This window comes from Rhodamnia argentea, chromosome 11, assembly GCF_020921035.1.
Source record: "Rhodamnia argentea isolate NSW1041297 chromosome 11, ASM2092103v1, whole genome shotgun sequence".
NCBI classification, from domain to species: Eukaryota; Viridiplantae; Streptophyta; class Magnoliopsida; order Myrtales; family Myrtaceae; genus Rhodamnia; species Rhodamnia argentea.
Genome location: NC_063160.1, coordinates 13,312,081 through 13,331,088, shown reverse-complemented (window position 1 = coordinate 13,331,088; position 19,008 = coordinate 13,312,081). Strand labels below are relative to the sequence as shown.

Genomic DNA, 19,008 nt, shown 5'->3' with positions numbered 1-19,008 from the left:
TCACAATGATTCAATTCGAGATTGGTAACGGTGAAAACGGTGAATTACTGCAGGCGGCGGCGAAGAGTGACGATTGTTAGCGGTGCAGATAAAGTTAGGTGAAAGGTGCCGGTCACAATGGCCATGGTGTGGTGCCCATGCGCGATTTACGAAGTCATTGGCTATTAGACAAAGGTCTATTTGCGAAGATTCTTTCTTTACAATGGATGTAAAGTTTTTCCATAAATCAAACATGTTTGATTGTCTATTAAATCGTTCGTATATTTCGTCATCATCTGCCTTAGTTGTCTTCCTTCCCGTTCATCTTTTCCACCACTTGCACCTCCTTTTTCTCCTCTTTCTCTGCCGACACTTCCTGCTCCTCAACCTTCTTGGCCTTTCGCTCCTCATTTTCCTTGATCTTCATCTTGAGGAACTCAACCATGTCCTTCAACGCATCCCCGGGCTCCTCGCTCTTCATCATCTGCTCCGCGACTTCGGCCGGGGTGACTTCGGCAGCGTGGACCAAACCCTCGATCTCTCCGAAGAGCGTGTGGTCCTCGACCCCGAGGTAGTTCGAGGCAAGGAGCCTGAACCCGCACGGGGTGCAGTAAGACATGTGGACGTGGACGTCCATACGGCCGGGCCGGAGAAGAGCCGGGTCGAGCTTTTCTTTGTGGTTTGTGGTGAAGATTATGATCCGCTCGTCGCCGCAGCTCGACCAGAGCCCGTCGGTGAAATTGAGGAAGCCTGATAATGTGACCTGCGGCATCCCAGGGGCGATGGTGATTACCATATGAAGCAGCAAGGGGACATTACATGGTCCTCCCCGAAAGGCCAAAATGAAGTTTCCAAGGAACTCCCATAAAGAAGAAGCCACGTGTCGAGTACTCTAATAATTTTATGTTATATTTTGTCCAAGAATTGATCAATCTAACATGTCTTGACTGATTAAGTCAACCAATTGGAAATTTCAGTTGACTAGGTTGGAAAATTTGTTTGCATAGGTAACAAAGTTTTCTTTTTACGAGTGGCCTCGAGATCATGAGTTTTATTTATTTATTTTTTTTGTCAAAGCCTCGAGATCATGAGTTGAGTATATTTTATCTAGTCTCCTAACATTAAAGATCAAATCTGAATGATCAAAGTATGAAGAGACAAACCTGATTCTCCGGTTCGCCGCGGGAGGAGGGGCTTGCCGACCGGGCAATGCGGTCGTGGAACTCAATGGTGCAGTCGATGTCCTCAACCACCAGGATTGACCGGTTTGCCGTTGCCACCAGCAGCTTCCTCAACTCCGAGTTCCGGGTCAGCTCGGTCATCTCGAGGTCGTAAATGTCGAACTTCAAGTAATTCGCCATAGCCGCGATCAGGCTCGACTTCCCCGTCCCCGGCGGACCGTACAGCAAGTAGCCCCTCTTCCACGCCTTGCCTACTTTCCTGTAATACTCTCTCCTCTTGACGAACCTCTTCAAGTCCTCCTTGATGAACTCCTTGGCTGCCGCCTCCATTGCGAGGGTCTCGAATGTCGCGGGGTGGTCCAGGTTAATCGGGGTCCAGGCATCGGAGAGGCTGCCGCTGTACATGTTCTCCCAGCACGGCGTGAACAGCTTCAGCGTCTTCTTCTCCTGCCTCATCCACTTGGCCTCCTCCACCACGTGGGGCAGGTACGTGCTCATCACCATGTCCTTGTGCTTCTTGTGGAAGCTGAGCTCGAAGAAGCGGGCTTCCGACTCCGTGGCGACCGGGCCCATAGTCCTCCACCTCCCTCGGCTGGCTCCGAGACCTGTCTCGACCATTCTGGAGGCCATGACCCACCTGAGCTTGGCACCGCCGAACGTGTCCACAACCTCCTCGCGCGGCTCCATTGAAATGTTGAGGTTGTCCTCGCCTTCGGGCTTGGCAACCCGCAGACGGCGAGTGGTTGGGGAGATCTTGGCGGACAGGTAGATCTGCGCAGCGTCGTAGATTTGGTTGCTGACGAGGCCTTCGTATTCCTCGATGACGAGGGTGAGTTGGGAGGAGAAGCGGGCGAGGAAGCCGTGGACGGCGGAGGAGAGGTAGTACTGGAGGTCGTCAGGGAGGAGATCATGGGTGATGGAGCGGGCAAGCATCACCGTGGCCGTGACGGACGCGGCGGCCGAGAACACCGCCTTGGCCGTGGCGATTTTGGACTCGGACGATGAAGTCGACTCCATCGAATATCTTTTCCTTTTAGGGTTAAACGGGAGACACACAGATATATATACGGACACGCACGCGTCTCGATTCCTTGGTCATCAAGATTTTTTTTTTTCTGGTCGGACTGGGTCATCAAGGTTGAATAGCGTTTGAATGAACCTCCAAATTGAGGAAACATCGTGGCTTTGTTTTGTTATTGACTTTTCTGTCTCGTTACCTCTCAGATCCAAGTCAGATAGGAACTTCAGAAAATTCATCAAGAGCCTTGTCTAATGTGATGCCGGTTTACTATAGCCGGAGCGCCTACCGACGAAAATATAACTCGAGTTTGAACCCCTTAAAAAAAATCCGATTTAATTATGTTTTTCGAGTTTGAATAGATTTCCTAAATTTCTTATTGAGGATACAAGTATCGTACATAGGTGAGTTTTGGTTTTTGTTATTAGGCAAAAAAGTCAAACTAAGCGTGAGGAGAGATGTTAGAATATATAGATTATACTACGTCTTCATCCAACAGTTTAAGCTTATAGAATAATTGACAGTGGTCCCACCAAATCTCACAATATTAGAGCTGGAGGTCCCGAACTCAAATATTTCCAAGCCCTTATTTGCCTCTCCAATTAAATATTTCCACGTTTAATACTAGATAAAAAGACCAGATTAAGCATGAGGGGGAGTGCTAGAATGTATAAATTAAACCGCGCCTTCATCTAACAAAGTTAAGTTTTTTTATAATAATTGCCAGCAAATCTCACATTTTCGATCCATCAATTAGACTATGAGCTTTCGGCCCCGTCATAATGGCGTGCCCGTGAATTACATCCTAAAGAAATGCAAATATTTTGAAGTTGCAAAATTTGTGAATTCATTTGATGTATGAAGAAGAAAATACAAGTATTTTGAAGTTGCAAAATTTGGGAATTCGTTTGAGGGATTAAGAGTGATTGACGGTTAGGAAATACTAAAGACTCTTGAGTAACTCGAGTGCAATCATAAGATTCATTGTATCGTTTGATCTGTTGAACGATTCCACACTGATTTTCATCATAGCAGTTGTGAATGAGTGAAAAAGAAACCGCCGGATGATAGTGTCCGAGTTTCCAATAAGATGGAGGACATTGACCAAGAACTCTTGGGCCTCGTCCTTTATGTATGATTCATGAACGTGAACTTTTTTGGCCACGTCTGAGTTCTTGGATCAAGAGCAATAAAATAACAAAAATCAGATTCTCCAAGCTACCTCGAATGACCAAAATAATTTATTTTTGCTAGGGGTGGGAAAAGATGGAAGAAAAGAGCATCTCATTTCATCTTTTCAGCTTTCAAGTAACTCTTATCACCTCTGTTGTAATATGACGCTTGGAAACTAATCAAAATCTTACAAATAAGTTAATGTAAAAAGTCCAAAAAAATAACAATGAACGATAAAGGACGTCGGAGATTACGTGATTTGATCCGAATATTGGTACATATATTCACGTGGAGAGCCGGAAAGAACAATCTATTATAATCGGAGAATCGGAGTTACAATAACTCAATACATTCGTATTTTCTGTACCTAGATTATACCCAAGCCTAAAATTTTCACAATAAACAACTTGGATATAATAAAACTCGCGACGCAAATCCGTTTACGGATCGCAAAAGAGAAGAAATTCGCAACACTGGATTGGATGCGTGTCCTCCGCTTCGTCCTTTCGTGGCTTCCTTCAGAATGCTTTTCTTTTTTACTGTGCGGTGGTGTCTCGGCTAACGAACAAACCACAAAAGTCCTCTCCTTTTTATTTGTATGGCTGCAGCAGGTGTGAGAAATAAGAAGGCTAAAGCCTTGCTTATTTTGTTTCTCACACAAAGACCATAGTACCCCCACAAATGAAACAGAATCATATATATATATATATATAGTGGGTCCCTCTTTTGTCCTGTACAGAAAGATATATATATATATATATATAGTGGGTCCCTCTTTTGTCCTGTACCGAAAGAGATTATTTTATTTTATTTTCTTTCTTTTGTAGGTATATCAAGGACCCACACGTCCATGTCCTTTGAACAGTCTTGTACCAACCGAATATTAGTGAGTCCCTTCGTCCAAAACTAATTTAGCAAAGTTTTTTACGAAAATCAAACTTGAGACATAATTTAATAATTCTCCACATTTACTCGATGTTTGAATCTTATTCATAGTGCTCATTCTCCATGTTGCCCTCCCAACGCCCCGACGGGTGCTCACTCTTCACAGATGCCAATAATACTCAAGCAAAGTTTGAGCTTCGCCAAAGAAACGGGGTTAGTCATCATGTCCGCAGGGTTCTCCACTATCGTTATCTTTTTCACAACTTTACGCTTCCTTAAGACATCTCGGATGAAGTGCTAGCAAATGTCGATAATCGATATGCTTCGTCCGCTCATGATTAACTGGATTATACGGCAGATAAATCGTACATTGGTTATCACAGTATATATCAACACTTTTCTATTCTAACCCAAAGTCCAAGAGCAAACCCCGTAACCATATCATCTCTTTCGCTATAAAGGTCGATGCCATGTATTTTGTCTTAGTCGACAACAAGGCAACGTGATCCTGTAAGGACCCTTTCCAACTAACCGCATCACCCGCAAGTGTAAATAAGTACCCCGCTAAAGACATCCACTCATCCAAGTCGCCTACAAGATCGAATCCACAAAACCAAGTGGTTTCTCCGCCATTATTGTCCTTCCGATATACTATACCAACATCCGATGTCTCCTTTAAATATCCGAGGATCAATTTCACAACTTCCCAATGAGCTTTACCGGGACATTTCATATAACTACTAACTACACTCACCGCTTATAAAATATCAAGCCTAGTGCATACCATAGCATACATAATACTATCCACTGCACTAGAATAAGGAATACGAAATATATGCTCCTCATCCTCCTCGGTCTGCGGTGATAACTTAAGTAAAAATGTAAAGTGTTTCGCTAATGGTATACTCATAGATTTCGTTGATTGCATATTAAAACGTGCTACGATTTTCTCAATATATTTCTTTTAAGATAGATGTAATACTCATGCAGTCCTATCACGCAAATTCTCTATGCCTAAAATTTTCTTTATAGCACTTAAATCTTTGATCTAAAACTCAACACTTAATTGCCTCTTCAGCACATCAATATCAGACATATTTTTTGTTGCTACTAACATATCATCAATGTATAATAGCAAATATATTAAATACCCATCCTCCAATCTCCTAAAGTAAACACATCTATCTATCTAACTTTTTAAATAGTCCCGACTAGCCATAAAAGCATCAAAACGTTTATATCACTGTCTAAGAGACTGTTTCAGCTCATATAAAGATTTTTTTAGCGAGCAAACAGGGTCTTCCTTACTCGGAATAGCAAATCGCTCCGTCTGCCTCATGTAAATCTACTCCTCCAACTCACCATGACGAAACGCCGTTTTCACATCAAGCTGCTCCAACTTAAGTTATTGTGCAGCAACTAAGGCAAGTAAAACATGAATAGAAGTATGTCTTACCATAGAAGAAAACACATCATTGTATTCAATACCCTCCCGATGATTATACCCCTTTGCAACAAGTTTCGCCTCATACCTCGCTGCCTCGACACTAAGAGTGCCTTCTTTCCGTTTGTAGAACCATTTATTTCTCACAATCTTCTAGCTCTTGAGTGCTTTAACTAGCTCCCATGTCTGATTTCGATGGAGTGATTCCATCTCTTCACCGATAGCCTATAGCCACTACAACGATTTAGAACTAGCCATCGCCTCGAGGTAAGATGAAGGTTCATATGTTTCAACCTCGTCATATATAGTCAAAGCATAAGCAATATTTGTATAAGCATAACGTATCGATGGTTTAATTTGTCTTCTCGTCCTGTCTACGGCTATACTACGATGCAGATGTGCTGGTTGTTTAGTATCACCGACTTTAGAAACTGCGGCCTCATCTACAATCTCAACCTCTGTTACCTCCGAGGTCTCCGGAGTCTCCACTTGAAGCTCCACCTCACTACCGACACTATGATCCGTCTGTTTTGCTAGTTGTGTCTCAAAACTCCTCTATCGAAAGATTGCAGTCTTGTCGAAAATCACATCTCTACCGATTAGAAAATCGGGTGATCCGGGATCGGTGCACCACAGCTTGTAGCTTTTCATCCCATTTACATAACCCAGAAATATGCACTTCTTCAACCTCGTTTCAAGCTTACTATCACTCGCATTAGCATATGCGGGATATCCGAATACTCGTAATCTGGAGTAATCAATAGGTTTTCCCGACCATACTTCCTCTAGAGTCTTTCACTTTATAGCAGATGATGGAGATCGATTAATCACGTAACATGTCATGTTCACTGCTTCGGCTCAAAATTCCTTTCATATTCCATCATGCGAAAGTATGCTCCGAGCCCGCTCGAGTAAAGTTTTGTTCTTCCGTTCTACCACACCATTTTGCTGTGATGTCCTAAGTACTATTCGGTGTCTCACAATCCCCTCTCTCTTGCGGAACTCGATAAAATCTTTATTACAAAACTTCATGCCGTTATCGATTCTAAGGCACTTGATCCGTTTATCGGACTGTTTCTTAATCAATACCTTAAGTTTCTTGAACCGATCAAACATATCAGATTTGTGCTTCGGAAAGTATACCTATACCTTTTTGAAATAGTTGTCGATAAAAGTCGGCATATATCGGGCACCTCCTTTGGAAGGAACCAAAGACGGGCCCTAGATATCCGAATGAATATATTCAACCAGTTACTTAGTCGAATGAATACTCGCAATAAACTTAATCCGGCGCCGTTTCCCAAAGATACGGTACTCACATAAGTCTAATTTACTTATTTTTTTACCCTTTAACAACCCTCTATCACTCAGCATCGTCATACTTGTCTCACTCATATGCCTCAAACACATATGCCATAATTGAGTTTAATTAGAATCTCACTCACTTGATGAAACCGCCGCAGCTTCTATTGCGGTTTTTCCCAATAGATGATAGAGAGAACTCACTTTCTTCCCTTTCATTACTATCATGGCACCTCGAGAGATCTTCAGCGCTCCACCTTCAGCGGCGTACTTACACCTGATATTATCAAGCGTCCCTAGAGAAATAAGGTTCTTCTTGAGCTCGGGTACATGCCTTACTTCTGTTAATGTGGTACTCCATCATGTATCCGAATTCGAGCTGTCCCTATCCCCATAACCTTGCAAGCTACGTTATTTTCTAACAAAACTCTACCACCATTTACAATCCGGTAAGTAGTAAACCAGTTCCTATAAGGCGTCATATGATAAGAATACTCCGAATCTAATACCCATTCGTCTCCCGACGAATTTATAGTCACACACAAGACAGTCTCTACATCACTAGTACTCTTCTCGGCAACGTTTACCACACTACTTGTGGCTTTCTACTTATCACCTCTAGTTCTCGGCTTAGGACAATCTCTTCCGATGTGCCCATTCTTGTGATATTCAAAGCACTTCACGCGTCCCTTAGACTTTTTATAGCGTGATTTAGACCTGTTTTTACCTCTCGCGCTCTCGGACCCTCGCTATTGCTCTCTACCTCGAATCACTAGTCCCTAAGCTACGGCCTGCGCTAGACTGTCATATCGCAACTTTCTCTGCTACTTCTTAAAAAACAAGGCGAACTTACCTCTTCCGAGGTAATCGTAGTATGCTTCTGTAATGCTGAATCAGCAAAGTGCTTCCATGACTATGGTAAAAAAGCTAATAACATCATGCCTTACTCTTCATCATCAAGTGTCTTACCAACGTTCTCCAAATCCATCATGAACTTATTAAATTCATCTAGGTGGTTCTAATATACGTACATTCAAGATATCCGAACCGAAACATCCTCTTTAACATGTACAAGCGATTGTTTAAGCCTTTCGTTAAGTAGAGTGCCCGAAGTTTTGCCCACAACGTTGCGGTATGCTTCTTCTCACCTACCTCTATTAACACTTCATCCGATAAATTCAACCAGATTAAACTCCTCGCCTCCTCATCAACACATCCTTTTTAGTATCTCTCATCGTTTCGGGCAACTTATCTATGCCCTCCAATACTTCTGCTAAGCCTAGAGTTGTCAATAACGCATCCATCTTGAGACTCTATAACCCAATGTTGTTTCTCCCGTTAAACTTCTCAATTTCAGCTTTCACTCCAGACATAATTACAATCACAAAATATCTATGTAATAATCAAACAAGCAGAAGATCCAAATCACAATCTAGAAATTTGATCCCAAGCTCTAATACCAATTGTTGTAAAATAATGCACCGAAACTAACCAGGATCTTATAAATAAATCAATGCGAAAAGCCCAAAAAAAATAACGAGGAACAATAAATGACATCATAGATTACGTGGTTCGGTCCAAATATCGGCACCTACATCCATGGGAAGAGCCAGCAAGAACAATTTACTATAATCGGAGAATCAGAGTTATAATCACTAAATACGCTCGTGTTTCGTGTATCTAGATTATACACAAACTCAAAGTGTTTACAATAAACAATTTAGATATAATAAGACTCGCGACACAAATCACTCTTTACGGATAAACAAGGACTCACTATTGGACCGCAAAAGAGAAGAAATTCGCAACACTGGATGTGTGCCCTCCCCTTCGTCCTTTTGTGGCTTCCTTCAGAATGCTTTTCTTTTTTTTACTGCGCGGCGCTATCTCGGCTAAAGAACAAACCCCAAGAGTCATCTCCTTTATATTTGTACAGCTGCAGCAGTTGTGAGAAATAAGAAAACTAAACACTTGCTTTTCTTGTTTCTTACACAAAGACTATATTACCCCCACAAGTGAAACAGAATCATATATATAGTGGGTCCCTCTTTTGTCTTGTAGCAGAAGAGATTATTTTTATTTTCTGTTCTTTCTTGTGTGGGTATATCAAGGACCCATACGTCCAAGTCCTTTGAACAGTCTTGTACCAGCCGAATATCAGTGAGTCCCTTCATCCGAAACTAATTTAGCAAAGTTTTGTGCGATATCAAACTTGAGATATAATTTAACAACCTCAATATCTTTACTTTTTTTAGAGTGTGGTTCATACTCTCCATCGATAGTAAATCACGGGGTCTCGTTTGGTGTGATGGAGGCGTTGTTGAATGCATCCGGCTTTTGTGCACCTATCTTACTCGTTTTTTTTTTTTTCTTTAGGTTGAAATCGTACTCAGGTTCACACGTGGATTGACACATTTCATAATTTTCTGATGCTCTATCCTCAATGTAGCCCATTTATTATTCATTTTTTTTATATAGATTTCCTCTTCGTTGGTAATAAAACTTCTCGCTCTTCCTTTGGTCATTTTATTTAATTCCACCTTGCTTGAGTAGTGGCCAAGAAAACACTGATAGTTCAATAGTTTCCAACTTACCACCCAAATAAAAGAATAGGGAAAAAGGACAAGCAATGTCCAACATCTAATGAATTGTCAGCACGGCGAGGAAGAGAAAACCTCGTAGTGTTCAATACCTGCACAAACGTAACCCAACACTTTTATGCTCAACCGAGACATGTTCGAGACTTTAGGAGGTTGTGGAGACTCTTTCTCCCAGACTCCCATGTTAACCGAATCGGCATCGACTAAGGTTTCCAGAAAGTAAACCAAGCACACCGACAATTCTCTGAACTGAACCATCATGACCATGGGCTAGCCGATGGCAGGATCAGATGGCCTCTTGCTGCCGCGTGATTTTCATGTTGTCCTGATCGCATAGGCCCGCCTGATTCTGATCTTTACATCAGTCGGATTCCATTTGATGTCCTCACGGTTCAGATTATAGCACTCATCTTATGCATGTGACCCGGGATCGCACAATAGAAACACTTCTCCCGAGTATGGAGTTATGGACCTATTTCGGTTCATCTGACTTGTCTCGACTGATATTCCCTACCTTTCAAGAGAATTTATTATATACCCTATTGTACTTAATTAGTAATGTGGTATCATTATCTCCATTTGTGCGTCTACGTGTCGGGCTACGGCACCCTTTCTTAGATACCCAAGTCAATATTTTGCCAAAAATCAGCTTAGTCACTCAACACTGGTTAACCCACAAACCAAAAAGGCATTTTGAAGCAAATCCTTTTAAGTTAATGTTAATATTAATTGGGAAGCCAACCTGATTGGGCGTAAGAGGATTCACTTTACCCCTTCCTACTATGGCTTGGACACTCCTTTTTATTTGTGTTTTGACCATTCTACTCTTTGTGCGGCTCACCATTCATGGTACGAATTTATATGGTTCTTTTTATTTTATTATTCAGTCAACTCTTTTAATTTTTTTTTCTTCTTTTTTCCTTGCAGATCCCACTTTCCTTCTTCTCTCTTTCACGCCTCCCACTCGTCTCTCTGTTTTCTCTCTTGCAAGGCATTCTCTCTCTACGCATCCTGCTCATTCTTCTTCCAAAAACCTGTCAACCTCTATTTCTCTTCTTTCCACACCTCCTATTCGTTTTTCTATTTTCCTTACAACTCATGTTTTCAATGGAATGGATAATAGGATTTTTTTTTTCTTTTCCACCGTGGAAAGTTCAAAAAAAGATATATTAGAGTTTGCTTATTAGATGGTCACACGTAACATACCATCGAAATCATTCTATTGACTTTTATTCTGTTTTTATTCCAGTCAAATTTATGTTTTTTTCTCTCTCTAGGATTCCATATTTTGATTTAGTTGGTAACCTTTAAATTCAAAATGCTTCCGGGTCCTCTAGCTTTCTCTCTCCTTTGCCTTTTCTTGCTCCTTCTGACTTTAGATTTCTATGCATGGCAAGTACTCACATAACTGCTTCTCAAAGCAAGAGCGCCATTAATCCTAGATTAACAACGCTAATATTCAGTTTTGAGTTTGCGAATAAAATTTTATTTTCCTTTTTTGTGTTTCTTTGAGTATTTTTGGGGGATTATGGTTAGGAGAAGAGTTTGTGTACACTGCAATCAAAAGTTGCTCAAAGGATCTATAGTTTTGTTGGGTGTTTCTCTAGTTGTGTTCATTGTGGCATCATCATTACGAATATGCACTTGACGATTAAGGACTAATCCCTCATATGACCCAAAACGATCTCGGTGAATCTTTGTTAGTGAACACTAAATTAACAAGGGTGTTTGATTATTGATCTGAACATGTAATTGTTGAGATAATTTCTATTATATTGAAATTTTGACTGGTGTAAAAGAAAAGTAAAACCTGTTATTCAGAGAGTGGCACAGTAAGAGATTTTTCCATAAGGAAAACAAAGAAATGAGTGGGAGGCATGGAAAGAAAAAACAGTTTTCTGGAAGAAGAATGAGCAGGAGATGCAAAGAGAGAATGGCCTGCAAGAGGGAAAATAGAGAGACAGTGGGAGGCGTGAAAAAAAAAAGAAAAAGGAAAGTGAAATCGACAAGGAAAAAAGAAGAAACAAAATAAAAGAGTTTACTGAATGAAAAAATAAAAAAATCACATAAATTTATACCAAAAGTGGTGTGCCACACAACATATAGGATAGTTAAAGCACACAAAAAAGGAGTAACAAAGTCATAGCACGAGTGAAAAAAGCGCAAGCCAAAAAGAATAAAGAAAAAACTCAAAAAAGAAAGGACGAAAATGTCCTTTAGTCATGCCCTTCTTTGAAAAAATTTGAACACTTCAGACCCTTATTTGAAAGAAAGTCCATTTCAAGCTCTTATTTGAGAAAATGATGATACTTTGGGTTCTTATTTGAAATTTTTCCCAAACTACACGTGTTATTGCCTTAATTCTAGTTGTCTAATAATCTTTTTACGCCATCATTACTCCAAATGAGAATCCGATGGAAATCTTAAAAATGCGAACCAATTCCGCACGTCAATATAATTACCGAGAGTAAGAGCTATAGTTTGCTTCATATCAGGTCGATAGATCATCTTGATTGGAAGATCCCCGAAGCAATAAGAATGAAAGCCCTACCCACAGCTACAACTAGTAGCGAATTTACAAGATTTGAAACCCCTTTATTGCTTGAATTCAATTGTTGGTGCTAGAAGTTTTTAAGATGATAAAATTATTAGGATTCGGCATATAATTACAGCCAAGTAAAGCGTAAAAAAAATGAGAAAAAGAAATCGAAACACAAGATTTTATTCTATTTCACCATTAAACTAAGGTTACGTCAAACAGAGGATTTACTATAATTAGCATATTGTATTTCTCGTTATATTACTCAATTACAAAAAAAGAAAGAAAGATAATACGTAACAATAACTATTCATGGAACCCTCTGATATCCCGACAACTTCGGCAGGAGTGATTTCGGCGGTGCGGACCAAGTCATTGATTTCTCGAAATAGCACGTGATCCTCCATGCCGAGGTAGTTCTAAGCCAGGATCCTAAACCCACATCGAGTGCAGTAAGACATGTGAACATGGACGTCCATATGACTCCGTCGAAAAAGCGCCAGGTGGAGCATTTTTTTGTGGTTTATAGTAAAGACTGTGATCCACTCGTCATTACTTACGACATCCCAAAAACGATGCTTATACGGCACACGCATTTCACTTAGGCTGAGAAATCGGGAAAACTATCACAAAAATCCAAAATCTATTGCAATTTTACTAATTCAGTCTTAAACTTATCTTTTTGTCGATTCAGTCCTAAACCCTTTGCAATAATGTTTCGGCTCGGTTCATAGGGCAGCAAAATATTTTAATATTTCTTTTTTATTTTTTCTTCCCTCTTCTTTCTCTAGCCAATCGCAGAACTTCGGAAACTAGCCAAAGGCTATAGCCGGTGAGGCTCGCCCTCGTTGGCCACTGGCGAGATCGTGCCTCGTCATCACTAGGCGAGGTCGGCCTTGTTGGCCCAAATCTGGCTAGACTCGGCCTGGTCCCCGCCACGGTGAGGTCGACCACGCCGGTTATTGAGGCTCGCAGCCTACTGGAGGAAGAAGAGGGAAGAAGAAAGAAAGAAAGAAAAATAAAATTAAAAAAGAATAAACTATTTAAAAATATTAAAATATCATGTCGCCTGACAGCTAGCCATAATTTATTGAATGGACTGAATTTACATAATTGCAAAAGATTTAAGATTGAATCGGTAAAAAAAAAGTAAAACTAAATTGGCATAATTATGATAAGTTTGGGATTTTTTGATAATTTTTCCACAAAAAATCAAATGATATATTGGGGTGATCTGACAAGTTTATATGGTCTCGTCATGGTTCATTTTTCAACTTGCTTGAATTTTTGGAAAGGCGTCTCAAACAGATCCACGCCTTGCCCGATCGAAATTGCCAGGAAACTCCCATAGAAGAAGAAGCCACATGTTGTGTCCATCTTTGTAGTGAAGGAAGTATTAAAATCAACGGTTACTGATCGATGCATCTTGTATGGTTGGCATCGAAAGAAAAACCTCCTCTGTGAAAAAGGCTCGACTTGATAACGCGTTGCCAACATCCTAACACGACCATTGTGGTGCTTACTCAGACGGGAATGAGGCATTCAGTGAGACAGGCTGGCATCGAAAGAAAAAACTCCTCTTTGAAAAAGGCTCAACTTGATAACGCATCGCCAACATCCTAACACGACTACCGTGGTGCTTACTCAGACGAGAATGAGGCATTCAATGAGCATTATTGAGCGGTGAGATGGGAGATCGATATACTATAGCTAAAGAGAGAATTGGGGAATTTCTCTATATTTCGATATGTTACAATGAAAATTAAATCAGCCTATTTATAGGTTTTATGAAATCATCGAAGGTAATATATATCAATCAAGATATGTACAAAAAAAGGAATAATCTTCAGAGATACATAAAATCAACGGACTTATTCAATACCTCTAACATAGGAAATTATCCAAAATACGTCTCAATTATCTCTAATACCTTTTATGCTTGCAAATTAAAGAAAGCGCTTTATGTTTGAAACAAGCTCCTAGAAATTGGTAGGAGAAGATTGCAAAATTTTTTGTGCAAAGTTGCTATTTGATAGCACTAGCAGTCCGTTTGTGAAGGAAGAAGGCTGAAGACTTGTAATTGTACTAATTTATGTGAATAACCTAATGATTACGAGAGATGATGAAGATGAGATACAATGAATTAGAGCCAATCTCTTTGTGCCATTTCAGATGAAGTAGCTTGGAGAACTAATACACTTCCCAGGACTATAGGTTGCACAAACCAAGGAAGGGTTATTCCTATGTCAAGAAAAGTGGTCATCGGATCATCTAGAGAAATTTGAGATACTTGATTGCAAGCCGATCTTTATGCCTTTGATGTCAATATAAACTATGCGCGGTTGAAGCAAGAGAATTGTAAGATGAACTATGTATAGGGAATTTGTAGGAAGCCCAATCTACCTGACTATAACACGGGGCCGACACCACCTTTGCAATGGGAGTAGCAAGTCGGTTCTTAGACAAATCACGAAAGCCTCACTTGGACGTAGTTAGACGCATACTAAGGTACGTGAAGGAGACCTTTAACTATGGAATTACCTACAATAAAGGAGTAAACTATGAAGTAAAAGGATGTCGCAATACTGATTATGCTAATGACCATGACACATGACATCTAACTATTGAATATATGTTTTGCCATAGATCGAGAATAGTGTCATGGTACAATAAGAGGAAACCAACAGTGTCACTAGCTCCATTGTGATAATCAATCAATCATATGGTTGGCAAAGAACCTGATCTTTCACCCAAGAACTTCGCATGTAGAAGTACACTGTCACTTTTCGAGCGAAAGAGTGTTGCTGGGAGAGATAGAGACGAAGCACAAAAGGACAAGTGATCAAGTTGCATATATGTTTGCCATAGTACTTGGCACTACAAGTTTTGAAGAGTTCCGAAAGCAACTTGATGGGGTTGCTGGATCCCATAGAGAGAAGAGTAGTCGAGGAGGGGGAGTATTGAAGAAAAAAGACTCACCTCTTCTCCTCTCCCAAAAATTATACATCTTTCGACGGGGTGAACCATAATCTCTAGAATGGTCTAGGAGTGAACCAACATTTTGTGAAGGATATAAATAGTCAAGTACTCTCATTTGTCAGCGTGTAAGAAGTTCTTCCAACTAATATTGTAGAGAGTGCCTATAACAAAAGAGCGTGTTTTCTTCAATTGAATTCCCAATCTTTCTCAACTGTTTTCTGCTCCTTTTCACATTTCTTGCTTTAAATTTCTCTTACATCGGACAAATAACTGAAATGTCTTAAATGAATGAGGTACCTAAATGCCAGTATCCACACAGAAATCAAACATATCGAGTAGTTTGTCCTCTCGACCAAAAAAGAAAAAAGTAGTTTGTCCTCTAACACAATTGGTCTCTAAATTTTGATCTAATATGCAATATGGGCCCTAAAATTTTAATTTATTCAATGTGGTCCCTGAACTTTTGGTAAACATTCAAAATAGTCCCTAGACTATATCAAAATACCTGACATTATCATTTCATCAATTTAAGCTCAAAGACAATATTAAATATTTTCATATAGTCCATGGACTAATTTGAATATGTACCAAAAGTTCAGATACCACATTGAATAAACTAAAAATTTCAGGCACGATATTGCACATTGAGCTAGAATTTATGGGGCTAATTAAACAAACTAAACGTTCGAGGACCACGTTGCACGATGCGTCAAAACTTAAAAGGACTATTTGTGTCCCTTAACCTCTCCAAGGTTCTGAGAGTCTTTGTCAAGCTGACTAATCGGCCAAAAAGGAAAAAGAAAGGAAGGACACATGGAGAGGGAAAAGTTACCTGTCTGCTTGGTCCAATCCGCAAAAGCAATTAGGTAAAGCTTGTGCTGATAGCTGCTTAGAAAGTCGCCTCTTTGATATCCAGAGCGTGTGGGCCTGCTGAAGATGAATATCGCGTGGCATGGGCCACTTGGGCTAACTTGCCACTGGCCCTCCCTTCTTTCTAGTCATCCAAACTGTTTGGTAGCTAAAAAAGTAGACAGAACTTAAACTCTTGTTAATGACCAGTGCTAATGTACGAGATATCATATTAACCAGCTATTGAGAAATCCAAGACTGCCACTTGGCGGGAGCCAGGAATCCAATTGTCATGAGGATGTATCAGTAAATTCTGCATAATGCTTGGCTGGCCCGATTTACACAATATAATGCTGAACAAGGCTAAATTATCAGAAGCATCAATCTCCAATCTTGGAAAGCTGTATAATGGAAGGTTCATCCGATGGTGTTAAGTAGACTCGTCAAACGGATGGATTGGATCGAAAATGGTCCGATCCAAATATTCATTTAACCATTTTCAACATATTTTCATGCAATACAAATCTAGTGACCCATAACCCATATTCTTAGAAAAAAATGATCATAAAAGTCATAAACTTATTGCAATTGCGTCAATTCAATCCTAAACTTTTTTTTTTGGGCCAATTCAATTCTAAATATTTTGTTTTTGTATAAATGTCAATTCAGTCTATCCGACCAATTTTGACAAGAAACAATTGACATGGACACCGAACATGCTACGTAGGACAACCGGTGCTAATTCGGACAAATTTTAATAATATGATTTTTTGAATTTTGTATAATGGTGACCCTTGCCTCGCCAGATTTGGGAAGGGCATCGCGGCCCTCGCCATCCTTAAGTCCAGGAAATTAGAGTAAAGAAAAGAAAAAAAATAAAAAGTTATTAAAGCATTATTAAAGTTTGTTCACGTCGGTGTCGGCTGTCCTACATGGCGTGTCTAGGATCCACGTCAATGATTTTCCGTCAAAATTGGTTGGATGTACTGAATTGCAATAGTCTTAGAATTTTTTAGTAATTATGCACATATTCTTAAAAATACTTCCGCATTTAATCCAATTTAGCAAAACCCATACCCAAACCGATGTGAGGGTGTAGAGTGACAAGATTGAGTGAGGGTGAGAGAGCATGAAGAGAGAATAATAGATGTGATTTGGGTCTAAGCGATTTGTGAACCTATTTATAACTTATTTACGATCCAATTATGACTCTTTTAACACCCATATCGTTTAAACTTATTTATTGAATATAACTAACTAATAAAATAACCAAACTCATCTACATGCTCTTTCTTCTCGCTCTCCTCTCCCTCTCGTCACAGCCTCGCACGGTGCGCAACCATCGTCGCCGACCATGCCTCGTCAGGCCCACCTTGCCATCGCCATAGCCATCTCCGTCTCTCTCCACGCGCAAGCGCAAATTAACTCTGCTAAGACGGTAAGGCCGACCAACTTCACATCCACGAGAGGGAGGGAGAGAGAGGGGACGGCTTTACAACCGGAGGTGCACCTTCTATTGAATTCAGGTTGTGCATTCGTTCGAACTCCTTTGGTTACACATGCCTATTTTGTGGATGTTTAACACGGACGCACGCACGAAAACCAGATGTAGCCTATACATAAAAATGAAGTCACGGCTATTGATCATGCCTAAAGATCGATGAATATTCCGTTTGTGACGTTGTACCTTTAAGAGGACAGTATCCCATTAACTCAGGATGTCCAATCTCCTCTCCCGTGGGTCCTTTGGTATCCATGCGTATCGGAAGCAGGACAGAAGATCCACTAAAGCCTAACATGTCATTTCTTTATCCACTTCCAATCATCAAATATCTTCGAACGTGAGTCACGAACGAACATGACAACACTAGAAAGACAACCATTGAGTAACGAAGTTGATGACGGGAGGAATCATTGTGAATGTCTTAAAAAAAGGGCGAGTCATATATCCAATGAAAATATTTTCACTCCAAGAAAAAATACATAATCTTTCACCGAGCCTCCAAAAAGGAAAAAAAAAAAAAAAATCTTTTCGCATATTAATTTTTGGAAAAAGTTATCAAAAAAAGTCATAAACATATTGCAATTATGTCAATTCAGTCAAAAACTTTTATTTTTGTCAATTGAGTCCTAAGTTTTTTGTAATTACTTTAATTCAGCCCATACGGCCAATTTTAGCCAGAAGTTGATGACATAAACGTCGACCATCCATTGGCTATCCTACATGGCACTGCCTAAAGTTTTGTTAATATTTGAACTTTTTTTTGAATTTTTTTGCATTTTTTCTGCCTTTTTTTTTTCTTTTCTTATTTTTTGATGAGGGCCAACAAGAGGCCACCGGCCCCTAGGCCAGAGCTCTCGACTCTCGCCAGGTGGCCGACACGGGCTCGCAACCATCGCCTAGATTAGAGTGAGGGCCGTGAGCCCTTGCCAACAGCAACGAGGGTCGCGACCCTAGCCTAGCCGTGAGCAAAGGTCGCAAGCCCTCGCCTAGTAGCCAACAAGGGCCCGCCACCCTCGCACTCGGCTAGGACTTCACGCCCGTAGCAAGGGCTTGCCAACCAAGTTCGAGGGTAGCAAGTCCTCGCCCAGCGGCCGGCAAGGGCTCGCATGGCCTCACCCAATGACCGGCGGAGGTCACCGAGCCTCACCCGGTGGTCTGCAGCCTCTTTCTAGCTATTAACAAAAAAAAAAATAGAAAAGACAAATCAAGACAAAAATAAATAAATAAAATTTAAAAAAATTTTACATCAGCACAGATAGTGCCACGTAGGACAGCTTGTGGACGAGTCTATATTATCACTTTCCAATCAAAATTGGACGAACGGACTCAATTGGCACAAATGCACAAAAATTAGAATTCAATTGATAAAAAAAATAATTAAATTGATGTAATTTTGATAAAAAAAAATTTCCAATTTTGCATTGCTAGGATTACTCTTGGGACATAAAGTGTGGAGCATAATCCATTTATTTTTTGGGTGGTCCATTTGGGGAGAGAAAACGTTGGACGAATTGACTACTCGGCTTGTTAGGGTTGATACGGTTGTCGGGCTAAT

The 19,008-nt window shown here is 40.3% G+C and overlaps 2 protein-coding genes across 2 annotated transcripts in view; one reads left to right on the top strand and one right to left on the bottom strand.

Annotated features, from left to right (window-relative positions):
- LOC115736252 (transmembrane protein 53-B) overlaps positions 1-19,008 on the top strand; it is a 391,123-nt gene that overhangs the window by 251,233 nt on the left and 120,882 nt on the right. The window contains exon 3 of the mRNA XM_030667851.2: positions 3,288-3,299. The gene's annotated coding sequence lies outside the window, so the exon portion shown is untranslated. The remainder of the gene's footprint in view (positions 1-3,287; positions 3,300-19,008) is intronic.
- LOC115736414 (protein HYPER-SENSITIVITY-RELATED 4-like) lies at positions 191-2,279 on the bottom strand. The gene is made up of 2 exons (XM_030668118.2): positions 1,143-2,279; positions 191-742 (listed from the first exon to the last, which is right to left on the bottom strand). Exons 1-2 carry the CDS (start codon positions 2,175-2,177, stop codon positions 281-283), a joined length of 1,497 nt encoding a protein of 498 aa, XP_030523978.1. The 5' UTR covers positions 2,178-2,279; the 3' UTR covers positions 191-280.